The 22,047-nt window shown below is 44.3% G+C and overlaps 1 protein-coding gene across 2 annotated transcripts in view; it reads right to left on the bottom strand.

The window, feature by feature from the left end:
* Nucleotides 1–8,601: 8,601 nt before the first annotated feature.
* Nucleotides 8,602–22,047, bottom strand: part of PDE1C (phosphodiesterase 1C) — a 364,455-nt gene continuing 351,009 nt past the window's right edge. For both annotated transcript variants that reach the window (XM_090287041.1, XM_090287042.1), the window contains one exon: nucleotides 8,602–9,923. In XM_090287041.1, coding sequence (XP_090143167.1) covers nucleotides 9,754–9,923 — 170 coding nt within the window. In that variant the 3' untranslated portion in view covers nucleotides 8,602–9,753. The remainder of the gene's footprint in view (nucleotides 9,924–22,047) is intronic.

Genomic DNA, 22,047 nt, shown 5'->3' with positions numbered 1-22,047 from the left:
CTCTCGAGACGGACGGCTGCCGACGACGATGCATGCCCCACAATTTGCTTACCTGTTTGTCTGTTATGGACACCTGCATTGCTTCCACATTTTAGCTATTGTGTCTAGTGCTCTTATGAACGTGGCGTACAAATATCTCTTCCAGAGTTTGCTTTCAACCCTTTTAGGTGTATGTCCAGAATTGGAATGGCTGGATCATATGGTTACTCCCTTTTTACTTTTTCGGGAACCACCGCACTGTTTCCCACGACAGCTGCACCGTTTTACATGCCCACCGCAGTGCACACAGCATGGGGTTTATTTCCCAAGAGCAGCTCGAATGAACGGCCCTGCCTGATAGGCAAGGACACATCCTCCCCTAAGACTGTGAGGTCCTCCAGCGGGGAAACCCTGCCTTGCTCCTAGTGGATCCGCTGCCTACCTAGGGCAGGGCCCGGAGAGGAGAAGGGCTCAATACACATTCGCAGACTTAAATGGAAGGTCCCCAGCAAGCCACCATGCGTCTCCATCCTGAGGACCGTTGTCCCAGAGTGCAGCTTTTCTTCCTACACACCACCGCCACCTGCTGGAGACGTTGGCACATTGCAGCTGCCCGGCTAATGTCATGCCTTTAACACTTGGCATTGATTTGGAAACTGCATATTCAGATACGTGATTCTTAAGACAAAGTCGAGGTTTATTTTTCCTCAGTGAAGTTTCTTTTCCTCAAAGCTAAGAATGGAATAGTGCTAATATTATAGGTACACAAAAAATCTGTGTATGTGCAGAAGAACCAGGGTGATATTCCAAATTATGACAATAGTTTATGTGGAAGATGATTCTGTGAAGAAGTGGGACGTGGCAGCATGTGACAATGGCATGAAAGGCTGCAGGAGGCCGAGGCCAGACTGGGGCATCTTCAAAGTGGCTGCTGAATGCAGGTTCGGTTCCAACTACAAACTACTTGTTCAGTATAATCATGCCTCTAACTCTAGCCATAGATTCAGGGAGGAAAGACATCAATAAACACTACCAGCATTAACCCAACTTGGTCTTTTTTACTTCATATATAATAAAACTGTTATTTTTGAAGCCTACAATTAAAAGTATGGCTTTTCAGTAGTGACCTCCCTGAACAATGGTCTGAATTCATTCTATCACCTATGAACTACCATTCCCATTCCAAACACATCATGATGTAGTACAAGAAGTCTAAAACTTAAACCCGAATCTATTTTTCTGCAATAACCATTCCGACATACTCTGATTTGGGTTACTATGAATAAGGAGAGGAATGAACAAATTTAAGCCTTTCTTGCTGCAAAGGACTGTTAAATAGGTTAAATAAGATCATGAAATGCCTGAAAAGCATAGTAGATGCTCAATAAAATTTTGCTCGCTTTCTCATTGGGCTGGAGTTTCTTTCCCAGCTGCCTTCCATACCCTCACTTCATTCCCACCCCCATCCCCCAACACCCTAACAGGTGCCCTGGGTTGCCAGGGGGCCATCATTTCACACTTCCTTCTAGCTGCTAAGATGAGCGGGCCAGGAAGAGGAACTGCGTGCATTGAGAAGGACAGCAGGAATTAACACAGTTTCACTTGAAATAGGTTTTGCCTGAAAAGAAACAGCTGGGAGAGAAGGTGTTTCTCTGAATGGCCAGCTTTAGGGAGCGAACTTCGAGAAAGGCCTCAGAGGGCAGGAGGGCAGCAAACCCAAGGGCTCCTTGGTAGGTGGTGAGCGGGAAAGAAGCCAGGGCCTGGGCGCAGGCTGACAGGGTTCAAACACAAGCTTCCCAGCTGCCAGGCATGTGGCTTCATGCAGGGCTCTGAATCCTCTCAGCCTGCCTTCTCGTGTGTGGAACAGGAATGATTGTTCCTACTCGTGAAGTGGAGAGGATATGATGAACGAGCGTGTGAAACCTCGTAGGAAATGCTCCAAGTGGGCTGGTTCCCTTTGGAGAGAGCGCCCCTCCTGGTCTCATTGTCCCGCCCCCAGATGTATATGTATGCATCATGCCCCGCCCCCATAGATGCCCGCACCCGCTGGCCCCCATGCTCAAATCCTTGGCCTCCAAACTCCACGGCAAATTTCTGCACAGCCTGTACAAGCATCTGTTGAGATGACTCAGGACACCTGAAGAGTCTCCGTTCACTAAGACACCATTGACTGACATCAGTAACAACTCACAGATATGCACAAACACGCACCATCTTTTCTAGAGGACATTTTAATAGTGGTCACACCTGTAACTGAATGGACTAACACCTCAAGGAGGCATCAGCCAGCTCAGGGAAAAGTTTACGGAGGGTAGTAGGCAAAAGGGCCTTCCTGGGGCCCCCAAAACTAACACCATGGGAGAGAGAGGATGCTCTTACTTTAAGAAGCACTTGTGGGACCTGGCCAGGTGGCTCAGTTGGTTGGAGCAGAGTCCTGTGCACCAAAAGGTTGCAGGTTTGATTCCCAGTCAGGGCACATGCCTAGGTTGCAGTTTCGAACCCCAGTTGGGGTGTGTATGAGAGGCAAGCAAGGTCTCTCTCCCCCCTCCCCCAACCTTTCTCTCTAAAATCAGTAAACATATCCTCAGGTGAGGATTTCTTTTTTTAAAGCACTCGTGAGCTCAATGGGAATATAACCATTTATTAGGCACTGACCATGTTCTAGGCAGGGCTATGAACTTGACGTGCATTTTATAATGTAATCATTCCAGCTAGCATTGTGTGCATTTCACTAATGAGGAAGTAGTTGCCTGAAGGATTCCATCACGCATGCAGTCATACAGCTGGTAAACCAGGGAGCCGTGCAGTGGGGCAGATGGCGGTGACGCTAGGAAGCCCGGGGCACAGACAGGAGTCGGCCTGGGGGAGCATCCAAGGGCACGTGCCCAGGGCAGGGTGGCTGCTGAGCCCTGTGACCACCCTGTCTCATCTCACTCTTCTCAATGAGCAGCGTTGCTGACCCTCCTGGCTGGTGGTGACATCCCAACCAGCTCCACCCTCCCAGGACCACACCCCAGATGCTGCCCCTCACTGTTGGGGCCCTTCCTCATCCCACCCCGAGTCCTGCTCACCAGCGAACTCAGACCAAGCAGAGCGCACAGGGCACGCAAACGCCTTGAACTTAGGGACGGTTGGCATTTCCAGCAGCTGGAGCCCATGGGGCACAGGGGGGAGCGGAAAGAAGCGAGCGGCAGGCCAGCACCGCTGGAGGGCCCCTCCACCTTTCTCTGGCGCCCAGACTGCGTTCTGAAAGCAGCGGGAAGCCACGAGTGTTAAGCCAAGGAAGGGACTCGATCACCTTTGTGATAAAAAGTATCGCAAAAAAAAGTAGTTTCCGTGGCTTTGATTCTGAATTCATCCGTCAACAGTAAGTCCCCAGAGGTCAGACTGGGGATGGTTCAGTGACCTAGTCTGGAACACGGCCTTCCTTCGGCACCACCACAGACAGCGTGTTCCGTTTCATGTTCACGGTCAGGGACCCCCCCCTGCGGACATTGCAGGCAGGAGGAACCGGAAGAGGCCGCTTTAGGTCTCATTAGCCCAAACTGTGTCACCTGGCCGCCCCTAAACGTAAGAAAACTGGACAACTGAATGTTAACTTTTACAGTTTCTCTGGAAGAGACAGGAAAAGGAGAAAAGGCTTAGATGTGGAGGTTGTGCCAGCGTGTTCACCTACTAGGGATAATAAATAGAAATTAATGATGCTGTAATTAAGTGTTAATATAATTAAATGGTGCTATAAATAAATTCTTATTTATTTTCATATGTAACATGCCACCTATACAGTCTTTTATTTAGAGTTTTTAATTACATTTTCCAGGATTTCTAAAGTTTGTCTCCCAATATGTCCCCCGACTCTAGGTTGAGGATTCTTTTTGTGTATATGTTTGATAACAAAATAAACCTATACAGAAATGTAGCGGCACTATAATCAGAACGAGAACGGTATTCTCCACAGCTGCTCGCCCTTTTGAATTCTAAGCAGGAGCAACAAGGATCCAGCCCAAAGCAATCAGCACTAACGATGCCCTGGAACTCAGCAAACAGCTCATGACTCAGAAAGACGCCAGAGGGCAGTGCAGCCTAAGAAATGAGTGTGACCTGCCCAGATGAGTTCTGGAACTTCATTCCATCAAACCAATATAATTAAGTGGGTGCCTAACCCAAGTCCTCGTGCCACCATTCAGCATGGTTTCAACCTCATTTCCAGAGATGAGCCACGTGTGATGTCCTTTTAGGGACATATATTTCTTGTGGCATATTAACATTCAAATTCTTTTTTTTTTCTCAGTTGTCCATGTTTGTAGGTCATTTATACATGTTCTTTGACTAGACCCTTCCCCTTCTCACCCCCTTAAATTCTTTTTGATGAAAGTATTGTCTAACATGCAACATCACCCAAAGCATTTCTAGTCTATTTTCAGGAATGATGAGAACACACTCAAGTATTTGTTTCCAAAATTCTGCATCATGGAGCCTCCAGAGGTTGTGAAATATTTGTGGGATGGAATGACTTAGGTAAACTACCCACTTTGAAGGGTGAGGGTCCAAGGGGTGGAACAGTATTTCTTTTATTTTTATTTTACTGATTTGAGAGAGAGAGGGAGAAAGGGAGAGAGAGAGAGAGAGAGAACGAGAGAGAGGGAGACATCAATGTGCTGTTCCACTCATTCATGTATTCATTGGTTGATCCTCATATGTGCCCTGACTGGGGATCGAACCCACAGCCTTGGTGTATGGGGACAATGCTCTAACTAGCTGAGCCACCAGCCAGTGTTTCTTTGTTCTCTAGGAATTTTGAGTCTAAATTTGAAACAGAGTCACAGACAAGCAGCAAAGCCTTTTTTTTTTTCTTTAAGAAAAGCATAATGACACTTCAATTAAACATATATTCCTTTTTCTGAATCCACTGAGATTCTGACCCTGAAGAGACGCTGCATCAGCAGAGAACTAGAAAGAAGGTGAAGCGAGGGCGGTTCCTCGGTGCGACTTTGGAATTGAACATAGACAGTGAAACAGAGTAAGTCGGAACAGCATGGGGGACAGCAGCTGTAGGCGTAAGGCGCGGAGAGGCAGGGAGGGACTCAGGGGACAGAGGGCGTGGAGCACCGGAGCGAGTGGCCATAGCTGATAGGGGATGGGGCCCAAGAACTCGGAGGGGGAAGGAGCATTGTGGGTGGGGACTTCGGGTTCCTAGCCAAATGTAGGAGTGCAAAAGGGGGTCCTTTCACGTGGCGCCTTGGGGTAAAACCCAACAATGGTGTTGAGGAAAACAGGTCTTTATTTACAGTGTTCCAACCTGGGGAAGTGAGCACTTCAGCTCAGAGCCCTGTTCTCCACGGGACCCAGCACTTGCCTTTCTCCCCAAAAGGTTAGAAGCCAGAAACATGCCCAGAAGTTCCCCATCCCTTATCTGTCAGCTGTCTCCTTCAGGATCCGGGGTACGATGTCATCAGCCTCCGTATAACGGTCCAGGAAAACATGTGCCGTGTTGCACTGGATCGCGCATGGTTCTCTCTGCCCTTTCAAAGCCACACGGTTCTCCCTCTGCAAACGGCTGCTGACTTATTTTTAAATCTCTCACTACCTGTGATGCAGTGGACGTGGTAACCAGTCCTGACCATTTGCAGGACCTTGTGCAGGTCCCATAGGCTCTTTCCTCACCATTCCCTGGTCAAAACCCCTCCCATCTCCTTGGGGCCTTGGAAGAACCAACCATTTGCATAACTCAGACACTAGCTACCAGCCATAGATATGCAAAGGCATCTTGAAAGCTGCCTCCTCCCCCCCAATCCCCCAACCTGCAGGCTGTGGGGCTAGCCTTCCCTCACCCTGTAACAGGGATGCCTGTTCAAGACTCAAGTGCAGGGTGGCACAGAAATGACCGCCTGCGGGGACAGCCAAGTGGGCCATAGTTAATTAAATGATTAACTTCTTTTCACTGAGATTGAAGAATATTAACAACCTACCTGATTCACAGAACTAGTCAGGGACAGGTCTCTCAAATGCAAAGGCCTGATTGATTGATTGATTACTTCACTTTATTTATTTATTTATTATTTTATTTCTTTTTTACTGGATTTTTCCCCATACACTACAAGAAGTAATAGCTAATATTGCTTGCATCCTTAGCAGGTGCTTAGCCCCGAGTATTATGCTGAGTCAGGTACTATCACTGTCCTCATTCAGAGAGATTACAACACCTGGCAAAGCTCACAAAACGAATGTAAGACAAGAGTCAAGATTTACGTGTAGGTTTTTCTAACCCCAAAGTTCCCATTCTTAACTACTAGCTATACAGCTTAGCCTTGGAATGAGAAACTTAGTTGATAACACTGGTGTTTTATTTTCAGGCTAGCTGCTCTTTCGGGTTAGTCGTGTTAACAAATTAAGTTGTTGGGTTTGTGGTGTAGAGGAGGATTTTTTTTTTTTTTAAGCTATCACCTGTACCATCAGGAAGAAAATTGAAAAGGGCAAGTTACACTATTCATCTTGACAAGATATTCAGGATGGAACAGTGTCAAGCACAGGGGAAATCTCTTTTCAAATGAATCCCAGAATTCTGGAGAGGAGAAAAATGATTCACATCCAAGGAGGTCCTTTAAAAGCATCTTTTTATTTGCTACAAGAATATATAATTTGGCAATTCTATACAACCCATCATGCAAATAACATGGTAGGCATTTTACAAGCAATGCAGAAACTCCATATCTGTGCATGTGCTCAATTAAAACATTAGCAAAGGCTGAAAGAACATCTTGGGATCAAAGAAAACAGAGGCAGCTAATTTTCTTCCCCAGGACCATGGCTTCCAACATCAGGACCCAGTCAAGAAAGCAGAGCCACACTGAAGTCTCAGTGGCTGAGACTGAACATATTGAGGACAGATGAGTGGTTGATCCTGCTAATGCCAGAACTCTTAAAATTTTTCTGCAGGTTGGAACATTCTTAGGTTGACATTTACTTAAATTTTTTTTTTCCTGTAACAGCAGATTAGCATTTATTTGAGTCAAACAGAGGGTATGCCTGGAAGCAAGATCTCAACAGACTGAGAAAAAGGCTTCGCAGAATGACAGCTGGCAGCTTCTTTTACGCATTTGGAATTGCAGAGGGAACACAGGGAGAATGACGTGAAGGTGGGAGAAAACAAGGCGGGGACGGGATGACAGGATGGATAACAAGATTATGCGCTCTCTTGTGGGTGGCCTGAAAAAGAGGCATTTCAAAGGGGTGCTAACCTGGATGCTCAGAAACGGTGGACAGGGCTTGCTTAAGATAAGATAAGCCTTTTATTAAACAAGTTACCATATTTCTCACACTATAAGATGCACCTGACCATAAGACGCACCTAGGTTTAAAGGAGGAAAACAAGAAAAAAAATATTCTGAACCAAATGGTGTACTAAAATGTTTAATAAAATATCACAGAATAATATTTCAACCATGGAAAGTGAACAGCATTCAACAGCGGTATTAAGAACCATCATCACTGTCATTAACAAATGAAGAGACACTTTAAGGTTCAACTGCTCTTCTGGGAACGCCAAGAACTCATCATCGCTAGTGTCAGAATTGATGAAGCTCAGGTGCTCACAATCACTGATATCACTTTCTTCGCTATCTTCCTACTGACCAGACAGTAAAGTGGGACATTTAAGAGCCCCCAGCGGTTTCACGTGGGCCCACCACTTCCTCATCTAACAACTGTCACCACCACTGACAGGTTAGGTGATACACATCATGGTCTGTGATGCAATATTCGCTCCATAAGACGCACAGACATTTTCCCCCCACTTTGGGGGGAAAAAAGTGCATCTTATGGAGCAAAAAATACGGTCTATGCCTGGGGCGTGACTGCCCACCAAGACCTGCCCACTTAGGAAGTTATGATCAGATCACCCTGTAAGTTTTCTTTCGGTTAGATTTATCACAGAGCCCTCTTTTCTTCCACAGTCCATTGGGTACCAAGGAGGCCACTGCCCCACGGGCGGGTTCACTGTGTGGCCAAATGGCTCTGTGCAGCAAGCACGAAGGCATCCGTCTACAAACCGGACAAGCGTTCCCTGTTGAGTTAACCGAATTCAGGCGCAATGGGCACTGCAGTCTGCAGAAGGGCCCTCCTGCTCAGGCACTGAGGGGGGAGCTAAGAGTTACAACTGTTTCCCTAGCAAAGGGTTTCCTTTGGGTATAGTAATTAAATTACCCTGAAATACCTTCAGAAAGCACATTGTAAATAAATTGGTCAATAGCATGATGGGCACTAAACTCTGGAGCTGGCTCAATTGCATAAACAGTTTATTGAAAATGAACTTCAGAGAATGAAAGGATAAGGCACAAAACCCTTTACAACAAGACCCAAAGGCTGTGGCATCAGGGCACAGCTGCCTCTCTGCGGGGGCAGGGGGCTCTCCTGGAGCGATTTCCCTGGAGGTGCATCCTCAGAGCTACCTCTGTTTTGCCTCTATTACGCTCCAGGCTCAGCTCTAGAGATGGGAACTCACCTTTTCCTTAATCTTCATCGCAAAAGGCACAGTGGACAGGATGAATCCCACTTTCTAAAGTGGCACAATCTCTAAAAGCAAACTGAGGCTCTTAGAGATTGTGCCATGAGGCCGGGGCCTGACAGACAACAAACCTCAAGTCTCCCCTGCCTCAGACCAGTTCTGCAGGGATCAAAAGCTATTTCTGACCTTGAACCTTTCCTTACAATTTCTATGAATTTAGTCCCAAAGTAAAAACTCTAGGAGAGGTCCAGTAGGGCTAAAAATGCCACCAGGACGAGAAGTGAGTTATAGGCTTTTCCATCCCACCAACAGCTTCAGAGCAATGGAGCTCCCAAGGGGGCCTCCTGTTCGTGGTCTGTTAAGAAGGATCTGAAGTTTCCCCTTAAAGGCATCTTCCACCTTAGGGAGAAAAATATGCAATTCAGGAATCCCAGTTAGGGTCAGCATTTTATACCCGCCCACCCCAGGACCACAAGACCAGATGGACACATTCTGGAGTAAATTTCAAACCTAGAGTCTCCGAGGCGTGGGCATTGCACTGATCTCCCGCATGGGCTCCTGTGGTTGGAGCTTAGGGTAGAGGATAGCAGAGCCCAGTGCTTCTCCGGCAAACGCTCACAGCCTTACGGGAACCCATGAGGCCCGCGGCGCGGAAGAGGAGCCAGGGCAAGGGGCCCTGCTTTGAACTTGGACCTGCTCTGTGAAGCCTGAGTTCAGAAATACCTACGAAGACAACAATGTTTAGTCTTCATTGCCCTCTAAGGTTGTTTTCAGTCAGAAGCACAATTCTAGTTTTGAGTGCATTTACTTTGAAAGGTGTATGTCTATTGGCATTTTAAATATTGCATTTAAAACAGAAAAAGATGGGTTTAGAAGTGCGTTTCTTAAATACAATGATTATTAAACCAATAGTCTCATTAGAGCAAGTCAACGTCCAGGGGTAAAGATTGTATCAAGGGGAGGAATTTCATTGTTTTCTTAACAGGTTGTATTGTTTTAATGTCAGTCCAATCTAGACTTTGAAAGATGTACAGGAATAGAAGCCACATGAGACAACCCTCTTCCTGGTTGGCTGCTGGAGCTGGCATGGACCCCCAAATGCAGTGACTGATGAGCCCACATCGGAACAATAAAGGGGAAGATTGCTTTGCCCTGGTGGCCTCAGCCACGGCTGCACCAGCCCCAGAGGCCCCCACGGGTGTTGGAGGCATGTCTCCGGGTGGCTGGTGAGCGCTGAGAGGCAGGGACCGGACCCCTCTCTTCCCCTCGGCCTATTTCCTGTTCCAGTTGTGTGAGATGTTCTGGATCTTCTTCAGTTTGATCCTCTGATCCAGCATCTTGTACCTTGCAGGATGATCCTCCGTTTTCTTTGGGCCCGAAGGTGCGTAGGAGCCAGATGCGTAAGCGGGGCGCTTGAACTGACGCAGAGGCGGCTTGATGACTGCGGGCGGGCCGTGCAAAGAAGACAGACAGCCGTTAGCCTCCACGGTGACCCGGCGCGGCTCCCGCGCCCCCGACCGGCTCGTCTTCTCCAAAACCGGGGAATGAACAGGGTTAAGCTCTCACGGGGAAGTGCAGCAGGACAGGGGGACCACAGAGACGAACAGGCACACTGCCACCACGCCCTTTCACTTTAAATACAGACCAAGAGACCGACGGTGATGATCCCAGAATGTAAGGTTTTCTCCTAAGGAACGGATGGGGGTAAGGAAGTGAGATGGAGCGGGGTGAGGGGGGCAGTCATTTGGGGGGAGAGCAAGGCAAACAGATGTCAGCCGAGCCCTGTTACCAACCAGCACTTAGCATTGTGGGTAAGCCTTCAGGGTTGCGAAGTGGCACGCAGTTCTGAAGTGCTCACACAAAGGACCTCACTGAGAAAACTTTGCCAAAAAAAAAAAAGTGTGTGTGTATGTATATATATATATATATATATATATATATATATATATATATATATATATATGTAATTCTCATACCCAAAATAACAAAAGAATCGAACAGACTCCTCACCAAAGAAGATATGCACATGATGAAAAAAAAAAGCACAGGAAAAGATGTTCAACAGTTTTTGTCACCAGGGCTTTGCAAATTAAAACAACAGTGATATATACCACATACCGATTAGGATGGGTAAAATAAAAATTTAAAAATCTGATGATGCCCATTGCGGGGAAGGAGCTCTCATTCTTGCTGGTGGGAATGCCAAATAAATCAGTTACTCTGGGAGACAGCTGGACAGTTTCTTATGAAGCTAGACCTAGCCCTACCATATGACCCAACAACTGTGCTCCTAGATATTTACCCAAATGATCTGAAAACTCATGTCCACAGAAGAATATGTATGTAAATTTCATAGAAGCTTATTCACAGTTGCCAAAGACTGAAAGCAGCCAAGATGTCCCTCAATAGTTAAAGGGATAAACAAATGGCAGAACATCCTACAGGGAATACTATCCAGTGATTAAAAGAAAAGAGCAGCCCAGCCATGTAAAGACATAGATACATTCTAAGTGTGATTGCGAAATGAAAGCAGCCAGTCTGAGAAGCTACATACTGTCTGACTCAGCTTCTCTGATTCCTGCTCCTGCCGGAAAGCCTTTAGTCCATGAGACACTGTAAAGGTGAATTAAGGTAAAACCAGGTTACGTGGTCATTGCAAACAGGTGAGACGCCACAATTAGGGGAACGGTGTGGAGGAGCAGAGCAGATGCTGAGTCCTTGCCTGGAACACCAGCTCTCTCGGTGGCTGTTCTGCGGCAGAGGAGTGTGAGATGCGGGTAGCTTGAAGAACTAGGACTGGGGAACAGCTCTATTAAACAGGAGGTTACCCTTGTGGAAAACCAGCATGGCCGATCTCTTCCAATAACAAGAAAATGCATGATGTTTATGATCAAGCCCAAGATTAGGAACAACTCTAATGTACAATCACAGGAATTGGTTCAAATTCCGGTCATTCTTAAAATATACTCCTGTGATACTATAGAAACATGATATAGATGTCTATTGATAAAAATAGAGGTTCATGTAATACTGTGAAATGAAAAAAGCAATATTGATCATTTAACCTTATTATTATAAAAATATATAACCACATGCACACGAAACTCTGTAAGGATATACATTTAAACCATAGCAGTGATTATCTCTGAGTGGTATGAACCTAGCTTTTTTTTTTTTTTTTGGTTGTTGACACTTTTTAATTTTTCTATTATGATCAGGTTTTAGTGATGCAACTTTTTGGAAAGAAACATACTACTGATATGTCTTTTATAGAATCACAGACCGGAGCCATTCTACAATATCATACAGAATAGGAAGTCAGTAAAACTGAGTTCACTCTGGCCTTTAGTACGAGACATCTCAGAGACCGCAGAGCTGAATATATATTTGACAACCTTTAGAGTAATACTCAGTCATTGGCTTCTTCGAGCACCTACTGTGTCCTAATGACATAACCGTGAACAAAACAGACGGAAATCCCTGGCCTCGAGGGACTTCCATTCTAGGGACCCCCTCTGAAACTTGTGACCTGCTTACAGAAGGAAGTATTCAAGCATAATTAGTGATCCTATTACCACAAGCTCCAACTTTGCCTTTTGAGTGAGGCTAACACATAGTAAAGACTTCCAGTAAATGGTCCAATAGTGACATCATAATATATATACAGAAGATCAGAGGTTTTTAAGATCTCAGAGAGCTTAATTCTGTTTCTTAGGGTAAATAAGGGGTTGTGGCACCAAACAGCCTCAGAACAAATGTAAAAACAGTTCTGTGACCCTGGAGAATAGGGTAGAGACAGGAGAGGGCTTCAGAGTCAAAGCTGATGGTTGCCAACGTCTGGGCCAGCTGACTTATTGCTCAAATCACAGTCCCTCTCCAAATTCATTCTATTTTTGCTACCCAGCATGAACCCAGCCAAAGTATTATTGAATTCCCCACTTCTCAGCATGAAGAAACATTTATTGTTTGCTGGAATTCTGATTGTCAGAACAAAAACTCTCCTTGCCACTGGAATCACTGCAAATAGAGTTGAACCCGCTGTTTCAGATCGGCTCCCCACTGAGACTGTGGAAATACTTATATGCCTGCTGTCACCCTCCCTCAAAATGTGGGGGAAAGGGAAATTCAAAAAGGGTGTTTTGTATGCATTGATTGCTTCTCCCCTCTGCGGGGACTGTGATTTGATCACAGGGCCAAAGAGCAGAGCCAGAGATGAGGGTGAGGTCTTGAGTTTAACGGGGACTTCTCTTTTTGGGGTGCTGGCATGGCCTCCTGAGGACCCCTTTATTCCATAGACCTTCCTGGAAGGGGGTCTGACCCTTCCGCTTCAAGGACCAGGCACTTCCCACAGCAGAACCCAAGCAGTACTGTTACAAACCCATCCCCCATCTTCCTTCTCCCCCTATAAGAAAAACCAAACTGGGAACAGAATCTCCTCCACGCCATATGCTTCATCATCAGAAAGTTGTACCATTTTCTCCTGGGGACACATTCACAAAGTCTGCTCTCATCTCTTGGAGAATATACTTGGAGAAAAGGATCTAATTAGCTTATAAAGATATGACAAAGTCACATATCTTTCATAGAACCTGCGCCTGACAAAGTCATTATTTATAATACATTTATGGGTGTTTAGAAAGAGAACAAGTTTTTAAGACAAAACTTGACACGTCATCATCTTTATTTTATAATTACACACGTTTGTTTCTCATAACAACAATATTCTTTTAGGAGGTTCAATTTTCATTTATTTAAATCTCATCTTTTTCATAAACACTGAAATTCCTCCCTGGGTTGTCTCTGACTTTTTGTCCTCTCCCATCACCAACCCACCTTTTATTCTCTCTCTCTGTCTCTCTCTTTCTCTCAAGACCATGTTGCTTTATGGCTCCGTTTTGTCCTTGTTCAGCAATGGAGACTATTAAATAGAATTATTCTTCTTCAGAAAATAGGAATTTATTCATATAATACATTGATGGCTGTTCATTGGATTCAGGTGTTGAAACAGAAACAAAGTCTTATAAATTCTTTGTTTGAAAGTTCATTTAGTCTGGACTTCTGGCCAAGATGGAGGCCTAGACAGATATGCTGTGTCTCCCTCCACAACTAAAAAGGAATACAACTACCTTAAAACTGGAGACAACCAGAAGTTCCAGAAAATCGAGCTGCATGGAAGTCCAACAAACAAAGATATAAAGAAGAAATACTCATCCAGACAGGTAGGAGGGGCGGAGCTGGAGTGGAGAGGATGTGGGTGGTGGAGGCAGCAGTGGCAGCAGCGGCAGGCTGGTGGAAAGTGCAGTCACGTGTTTTAAAAAGTTGGAAGGGACACCTGGGGAGCATTCCCAGCACCAGACCAGACCGTGCAGCTCACGGTTCCAGCGCTGGAGACAATAAAGCCTCATTGTTTCTGACTGTGCAAACCAGTGGGGGTTGGGGCGGAGAAAGAAACTGCAAGTCTCAGCAGAGTCCGCTTGTTTAAAGGGCCCCCATGGCCTTAGAACGTCCGCAGACCCACCCACTCTGGGAACAACGGCCAGGGCAGCAGCTAGAGAGCCACCAGTCCCATACAGAAGTGGGAGAAGTGCCTGGAAAAGGTGCAAGTGATGAGAAAGTGGCATTGTTCCCTCTCAGACCCCCCCCCCCCACAGTGCTACAATGTGAAACGGGTCACCTGTACTGACAACTACTTAAGGCTCTTCCCCTTAAACGTAACAGGAGCGACAGCTCTACCTAAGACACAGAGGCAAACAAACACAGGAGCCTGTCAAGATGAGGCGACACAGATTATGACCCAAAAGAGGGAACGGATCAAGGTTTCAGTGGAAGAACTAAGCAACGAGGAGATAACCAACCTAACAGATGAAGAGTTCAAAACACTGGTGATAAAGATGCTCACAGGCTTGACAGATATGCTTGAGTATGGCAGATGCATAAGGGAAGAAGTGAAGGCTATCTAAGTGAAACAAAGGAAAATCCACACAAAACCAATGGTGAAGAGAAGGAAACCAGGGTTCAAATCAATGCTTTGGAACATAAGGAAGAAAAAAAAAAAAACAGTTAACCAGTACAGAATGAGGAAACAAGAATGGAAAAAAATGAGGAGGCACTTGGGAACCTCTGGGACAACTTTAAATGTGGCAACATCCAAATCATAGGGGTGCCAGAAGGAGAAGAAGAAAAGCAAAAAATGGAAAGTTTATGTGAAAAATAATGAAGGAAAACTTCCCAAATTTGGTGAAGGAAATAAACATACAAGTCCAGGAAGCACAGAGAGTCCCAAACAAGCTAGACCCAAAGAGGACCACACCAAGACACATCATAATTAAAATGCTAAAGGTAAAGATAAAGAGAGAATCTTAAAAACAGCAAGAGAAAAGCAGAGAGTTATCTACAAATGGGTGCATTTAAGATTATCAGCTGATTTCTCAAAAGAAACTGCAGGCAAGAAGGGACTGGCAAGAAGTATTCAAAGTGATAAAAAGCAAGGACCTACAACCAAGATTATTCTACCCAGCAAAGCTATCATTTAGAATGGAAGGGCAGATAAAGTGCTTCCCAGACAAGGTGAAGCTAAGGGTTCATCATCACCACGCCATTATTATATGAAATGTCAAAGGAACTTATTTAAGAAAAAGAAGATCAAAACTATAAACATTAAAATGACAACAAACTCACAACTATCAACAACTGAATCTAAAAAATAAAAACAAAAACAAACTAAGCAAACAACCAGAACAGGAACAGAAACATAGGTGTGGGGATCATTCAGAGGGTTATCAGCTGGGAGGCGGAAGGGGGGGAAATGGGGAAATGGTGCAGGGACTAAGAAGCATAATTGGTTGGTACAAAATAGACAGGGGGGTGTTAAAAATAATATAGGAAAGGGTGAAGCCAAAGAACTTATATGCATGACCCATGGACATGAACTAAGGGGGGTGGGATTGCTGGAGGGAAGAGGGGCATTGGGAAGAGGGGAGCAAAGGGGGAAAGAAATTGGGACAACTGTAACAAAATAATCAATAAAATATACTTTTTAAAAAAAGACAGGAAAATTCATTTGGTCTACTTAGCAGAGAATATGCCACTATGATTCATAAAATGTTATTTATCCAAAATGTGCATTTGTGAAAAAAATTATTTCCATTCAGCTACCTGAGGGAACCACTTTGCTGAAACCAAGTGCCATTCCCAGCAAAGCTGAGCCATCTAGCCCACATTCTAGGCCACTTAATAGAATGTATAAATATGGGGGTTCATTCCGCCCCCTTGGGCCGCACCCAAGCACAAGTGTAATGAAGTGCTGGCAATCCAGGACGGGAAGCGTGGCTTAGACAACCAAGTAGATTGGAAGGAATTTCAGTCCCTGACTTCTACTCATGATATAAGTAGGGAAACGACAAGGCCGCCTTTGATTCTTAAGACCGTTTGCATTTTTATGCTGAGCCATAATGATTCCGTGAGTCAGTGTCTTTGGAAACCATTCTTAAGCGACGGGTTCCCTGGTCTTTCGGATACTTCTTCTTTGCGCTTTGCCCCAGAGATAATTCATCTTGGCTCCAAACTGCATGAGGACAGGTACGAGGTGCTAGGCACACTGGCTTCCCTAGAACTTGGTCACAACACTGAAGAGAGAGGGTGCTCAGAAAACTTTAATGAATACACTACTCTACATCACCCTCGGTGACCTTCATGCATCTCCCATTCACTAAAGAAGAAACGAATCACTTAGAATACACACCAGCTGGCAAAGGTGATTGGAATCTGCAGAACCGGACTTTCCTCCCTCGGTTCAGCCACGTCTTAATACCTGGATGTGCTGCCCGTGTTTGCTCAAGAATGTCAGCAAGTCCCTTTCCTTTGAGTTTCACATTGGAGGCCTGAGCACCGTAGTCTGCACAAATGCTACAATCTCAGCTCATTTCTGCAGGTCTTCCGACTTACGCAGAACTAAGGCACAGTTGTCAAGCCTCCTTCCACTTCCCCAGCTCCTCCCACTGCCACCACCTGACCTCCCCCTGTGCCCTCAACCCCCGCCACAAAGAGGTACAAGAGGAGGAGGGAGCAATGAAGTAAGGCCGGAAGACTGGCTCTTCTTATTCAAACAATGGCTACTTATTAAATGCCCTGCACTCTTATGGTTTAATGACTAATGATTTCATTTAATAAAATTATTATTTTAATAATAAAAGAATAAGAAAGTCCTCCCTCAAGATGATGATCATTCTCAATTAAGCTTTTCATTTTCCCTGGGCTCGCCCTGGCAAGCAGAAAGGACATGATACATGCTGGTTCAAAAGGGGGAAATACTTTGGAAATTACACAAGTGAAGTCTTTTGCTTGATTTTTCTCGTCAACATGTGCAGATGAAGAGGGGAAGTGTGAGGCGAAACCAGTCGCGCCATGTCCCTCATTCACACCAACAGTGACCTGTGCCGGAAAAAGACTGTAAAGATAAACTTCTTCAGGGTCCTAGAGTTCCAAAGTGCTGAATAACAAATGAACTTGGATCTAGGCCATAGGAAGAATGACAGTGGCCACCCCTCAAAACAAACTCTTCACTTAAAAGACAGCGCAGGCTCCTCCACCCCCCATCGCCGTGCCTGACATTGGGACATGGGTAACTGACCGACCCCAGGCAGAGGACAAGTGTGAAAGAGGGGCGGGGACAGTGTGGAGGATCTGACACCAGCCTTTACCTACTGGTAATGAAATCCAGAGCAAGGAGTGCTAACTTTGGACAAGCTATTTATTTGATTAGGCCTCAGTTTCCTATTTTGTGGAATGCAGATCATGGCGCCTTCCTTAAGAGTTGCTGTGATAATTAAATGAGATAATAGATAATACATGTTAAGAAATGTGTTAAGAAGCATTATCCCTGATATTTGATAGGTACAGAATACATATCAAAGTATTTATTGTAAAAAATACACCTGTATTACGGAGATCAGAAGTTATCATTTTGGAAGGTAATCACTCACTAACTTACAATGCATACAATATTTTGTTTTGATGAAAGAAACATAAGCTTTCCAAAATGTCTTCAGACCTCAGAGCTGGTCAGTTCTCTTCTGAGGAATCCTCTGGATGGACGTTTTATCCGTAGTCTCCTAGAACAGGACACACAACAATGTCATCGCAAGCCGGCTGGCATCTACACCCACAAACTCTTTCTACGTCAGGCGGTGGAGACCAGAAGCACAGCCGTGTCTACCGCCAACACTACGGTGCATGCCAGAGCTGCACACACAGCGAAGCAATGGAGGAGCTCTCTGCATCCGTGGGTGAACGGAGTACTGTACCTTTCCATCTAAGCATCCATTTGGGGAAGTGGTGTGACCGAGGCACCCTGGGGGATCTGCTCCGAAGCAAGTCACTGACTAGTCTCTGTCAATGGCAGTCATGGCCATACGCAGCGGTGAAGCTCGAGGCCAGTCCTCCAGCGAGAGCCAACGTATCCTCAGCTTGCCATCACTTATGGCACCCCCCACGGAGCTGGATTAGGGTCACAGACCTCACACTGCAGGGCTGTGGTTGGCTCTAGGGAAAAACTGGCTGCAGGTGCTATTGCTTTACCACGTGAGAGTCACTTTGCTAAAGCCATGCGAGGATTTGAGGTGATGTCCCCAGAAGAGTTTTCTGGTGCTGGGACTTCAGGAGGACCCCTTTGGTAATTTCAGAAACCACACAAGCTGTTCTTTAATGAAGTGGTCTCTGGTGGCTTCGGGATTGAAGCATGTTATTTGCAGAACTTTCTTTACATCTGAATTCTCAACACCCATATCTCTCAATAGGTTAGAAAGGGAAAACATTAAATTTCTCTGAAATATATGTAAAATTATGTCTACATGGATGAAGCCAAACAAAGCTATCTTAGAACACAGCCATAGATTTTTCACTTAAAAAATTTCAATACATAGTATTCTGAGCATGCAGAAAAGTATAAATCATAACATAAACACCCATGTATTGTCAACAGTTTAATCAAATCTTAACATTTGGAGTATTCAAAAAATTATTGAAAGACATTAAATATCACAAATACAGTTGAAATGCCTAGTATACCCTTCCATGATACTTCTCTCTACCTACCCCCAAAAGCATCACCCACAATTTGGTGTTTATTATTACTGTGCATATATTCATTCAGTTATTGCATTTGTATGCATCCATAAAATACATAATACTTTTGCTTGTTTTTAAAGATAATATAAATTGTTAGATGGTATATATATTGTTGTAACTCTCTTTTCTTCTTCAACATTATGGTAAGCGTTGTTAGTAATAGCAAAAATGGAAAACAACCATCCATGATTAAATGTCCTATCCTGTGGCACACCTGTATAATAGACAGCTATACAGATGTGAAAACAGACATTTTCCAAAGAACTAGCTTTGTATTGGCACAGAATTTCTTTTGCCATACATCAGCAAACTTTCTGTGTGTGTGTGTGTGTGTGTGTGTGTGAAAGTGGTCTCTTAAATGCAGGATAGAGCTGGATTTTGGGGTTTTTTAATCAAATCACATCATCTCTGTATTTTAATACTGGAGTTGAAGCCATTTGCAATTATTATTATCACTAATATTTTGGAATTAATTCTACAATCTAATTTTGTTTTTGTTTTAGACTTGATTCTACTAAGTTTGTAATCATTCTTTATTCTTTGCTTCTTTTTCTTCCTTTCTGCCTTGTGTTAATACATTTTCTATATTCCCTTTGTTGTGTTCACTTGCTAATTAAATGTTACAGATTATATTTCAATTATTTCACTGATGATTCTGCCCCAAAACAAAATAGATTTTAGCATTTCTCAACTCCCTATTGAATAACTCTCCCTCCATCAGTAGCTTCTGTTTCCTATTTTAACACAAAAATTGGACATCATTTTTATGGTGAGTAGTTACTCTATTTTACCAACATGTTTCATGTCCTAGTGTGTGCACCCTTACATCTTGTAACTCACACCTGCTTTGAAGTTCACTTTTCTGCTGGTGGAAGTAAGTCCCTCCGCATATGGAAGATTTATCTTCATTGTCTTCTCATATTTTCTATTGCCAATGCAAATATTGCTGTCAGCTGGTTTCCATTTTACTATAGGCAACCTGTTGGCAGCTTCCCTGGACATAACCAAGTCTCGCAGCAGTCAAGATTCTGTTTTTGATGTCATTTTAGGCAACCTCACACGATGTCTTTAGGCACGCATTTGCTTTTATTCATGTATGACCATTGAGGTGCATTTTCCACCTAAGAATCTGAGTCTTTAGAGCCATTTCTCCATCATCCGTACCCTTTTGTCGAGATATAATTAACATACCATAAAACGCGCCATTTAAACGGTACAGTTCCGTGGGTTTTGTGTACTCACCAGGTTATACAACAATCAGTGATATCTAATTCCATAACATTTTCATCACCACTCGAAGAATCCACACCCATGAGAATTCACTCCCTATTCTCCTCTCTCCCCAGCCTCCAGCAACCCCTCATCTACCGTCTGTCTCTATGGATTAGCCTAGTCTGGATATGTCACATAAATAGAATCATATAACATGTGGCCTTTTGTACCTGGTTTATTTCACTTAGCAAAATGTTTTCAAGATTCATCCACATTATAGAATGTATCAGTGCTACAGTCCTTTAGTATTACCGAATAATAACCTATTGTATGGATATACTCTATTTTGTTTGTGTAGTCATCACTTGATGGACATTTAGTGTGTCTCCACTCCGTAGCTACCATGAGTAATGCTGCTATAAATATTTGTGGACAAATTTTGATGTGAACTTATGTTTCCCATTCTCTTGAGAATATACCTAGGAGTGGAATTGCTGAGTCATATGGGCCCTCTATGTGACTTTTTAAGGAATTACCAAACTGTTTTCCAAAGTGGTTACACCACTTTAAATCACCAATAATATACGAGGGTACTGCTTTCTCCACATCCTTGACAACACTTGTATTATTCTTGCCACTCTAGTGCAGGTGCAGTGATATCTTATTGTGGTTCGCTTTGCATTTTCCCAATGACGAATGACGTTGGGCATCTCTTCACATTCCCTATTTGCACATCTTCTTGGGAGTACTATTTATTCAAATCCTCGGCCCACTTTTTAATTGGGTTATGTGTCTTCTTACTGTTAAGTTGTAAGAATTCTCTCCATATTCTAGATACAAGAGCCTTACCAGATATATGATTTGCAAATATTTTCTTCCATCCTATGGGTTTCCTTTTCACTTTCTGGATAATGTCCTTTGAAGCACAAACATTTTAATTTCAACAAGATTGTTTGATCTATCTTTTTATTTTGGTTGCTTGGGCTTTAAATGTCATACCTAAGAAATCATTGCTTAGTCCAAGGTCAAGAAGGTGTATCCCTATGTCTTATTCTAAGTTGTATGGTTCCTGTTCTTTCACTTGTCATAGGTTCCCTTTCTGTGTTGTATTTGCTATGAAGTCCTGAAGACTGTCTTCCAATATTGATTTTCTTTTCAACCTTGAGTTTTTCTTTCTCTTTTAAAATTCCAATAGTTATATGTTTGTTTTTGAAAATTTTTGAGTTGCTTATTTTGCATATCTCTATTGTTTCGTTTCTGCACAATTTTACTGTATCGTTTCTTTAGGGGCTACTATTCCTCCGTTTTGCTTTTTGAGTATCATGAAACAAGCCATTTTTAATTGTTGGACAGCCAGCACAAAGAGCTTGAGGTAGAGGCATCTGAGCCAGAGGGAGGCTACATGTTGCGTTTCTGGGGTAGGAAGAAGAAGGAATGAGCTGGCCATTGTAACACAGGAGGTGGAGGGTGTCTGCTAGACAAAGCATGAGGACTACCCACTCCACCTCTGCAGGCTTTGGAGTAGTCAGAACTCAGAACCTAAGACACCCAACTCGGGGCCAGGTTAGACCGCCCAACTAAGGCCAAGGGCAAGGTGACTGAGATCCTCACTCAGAGGCCTTAGAAACCCAGGAGGCCAACAGCAGGCCTCCAGCACAGCAGATGGGAAGCGGGTCAGCTCTGCATATTCTCACAGCTGCCCAGAATGATGTCAGAGATCCCCCTGCCCCTCCCCGGAGTGCTATGACCTTCCAAAGAAGAGCAGACTGCACCGCTACACACTGGTGTTGCTTGGTGTAGAGCTGTTTTCCTCCTAACGTCTAGAGTCATAAGGGCATGTTAGCCGCAAGCCAGGGCAAGCTGCAAGGGCCTCCGGAGACCACAGGGCAAGGCTGACTCAGTACTAAAAAGTTAGTACAGTGGATGCAAATCCAAACTTGAAAATGAGCCTTTTTCTGAGGAGGGCTGCTTTCTGCATCGTCATAAGTCGAAATAGCACCCACTCACACACCCACACACCCAGCCCTATCACCATTAATGAGCACCCAACGTGTGCTTGTCACTTGGCAGGCACTGGGGCAAAAACAGAATAAGACAGTCCCCACCCTTAGAAAAGCCACCTATCACTGGGTAGAAGGACTTACAAGCAAATCACTATAAGTAAAGAGTACGTCTTCCTAGATGATTTGGAGGGACTGCAAACAGAAACTAGCCCGGGAAGAAAAGGG

This window comes from Furipterus horrens, unplaced genomic scaffold, assembly GCF_987537825.1.
Source record: "Furipterus horrens unplaced genomic scaffold, mFurHor1.1.pri manual_scaffold_9, whole genome shotgun sequence".
Lineage (NCBI taxonomy): Eukaryota > Metazoa > Chordata > Mammalia > Chiroptera > Furipteridae > Furipterus > Furipterus horrens.
Note: the sequence above shows the minus strand (reverse complement) of the source record. Positions and strands in the feature narration are given on the sequence as shown.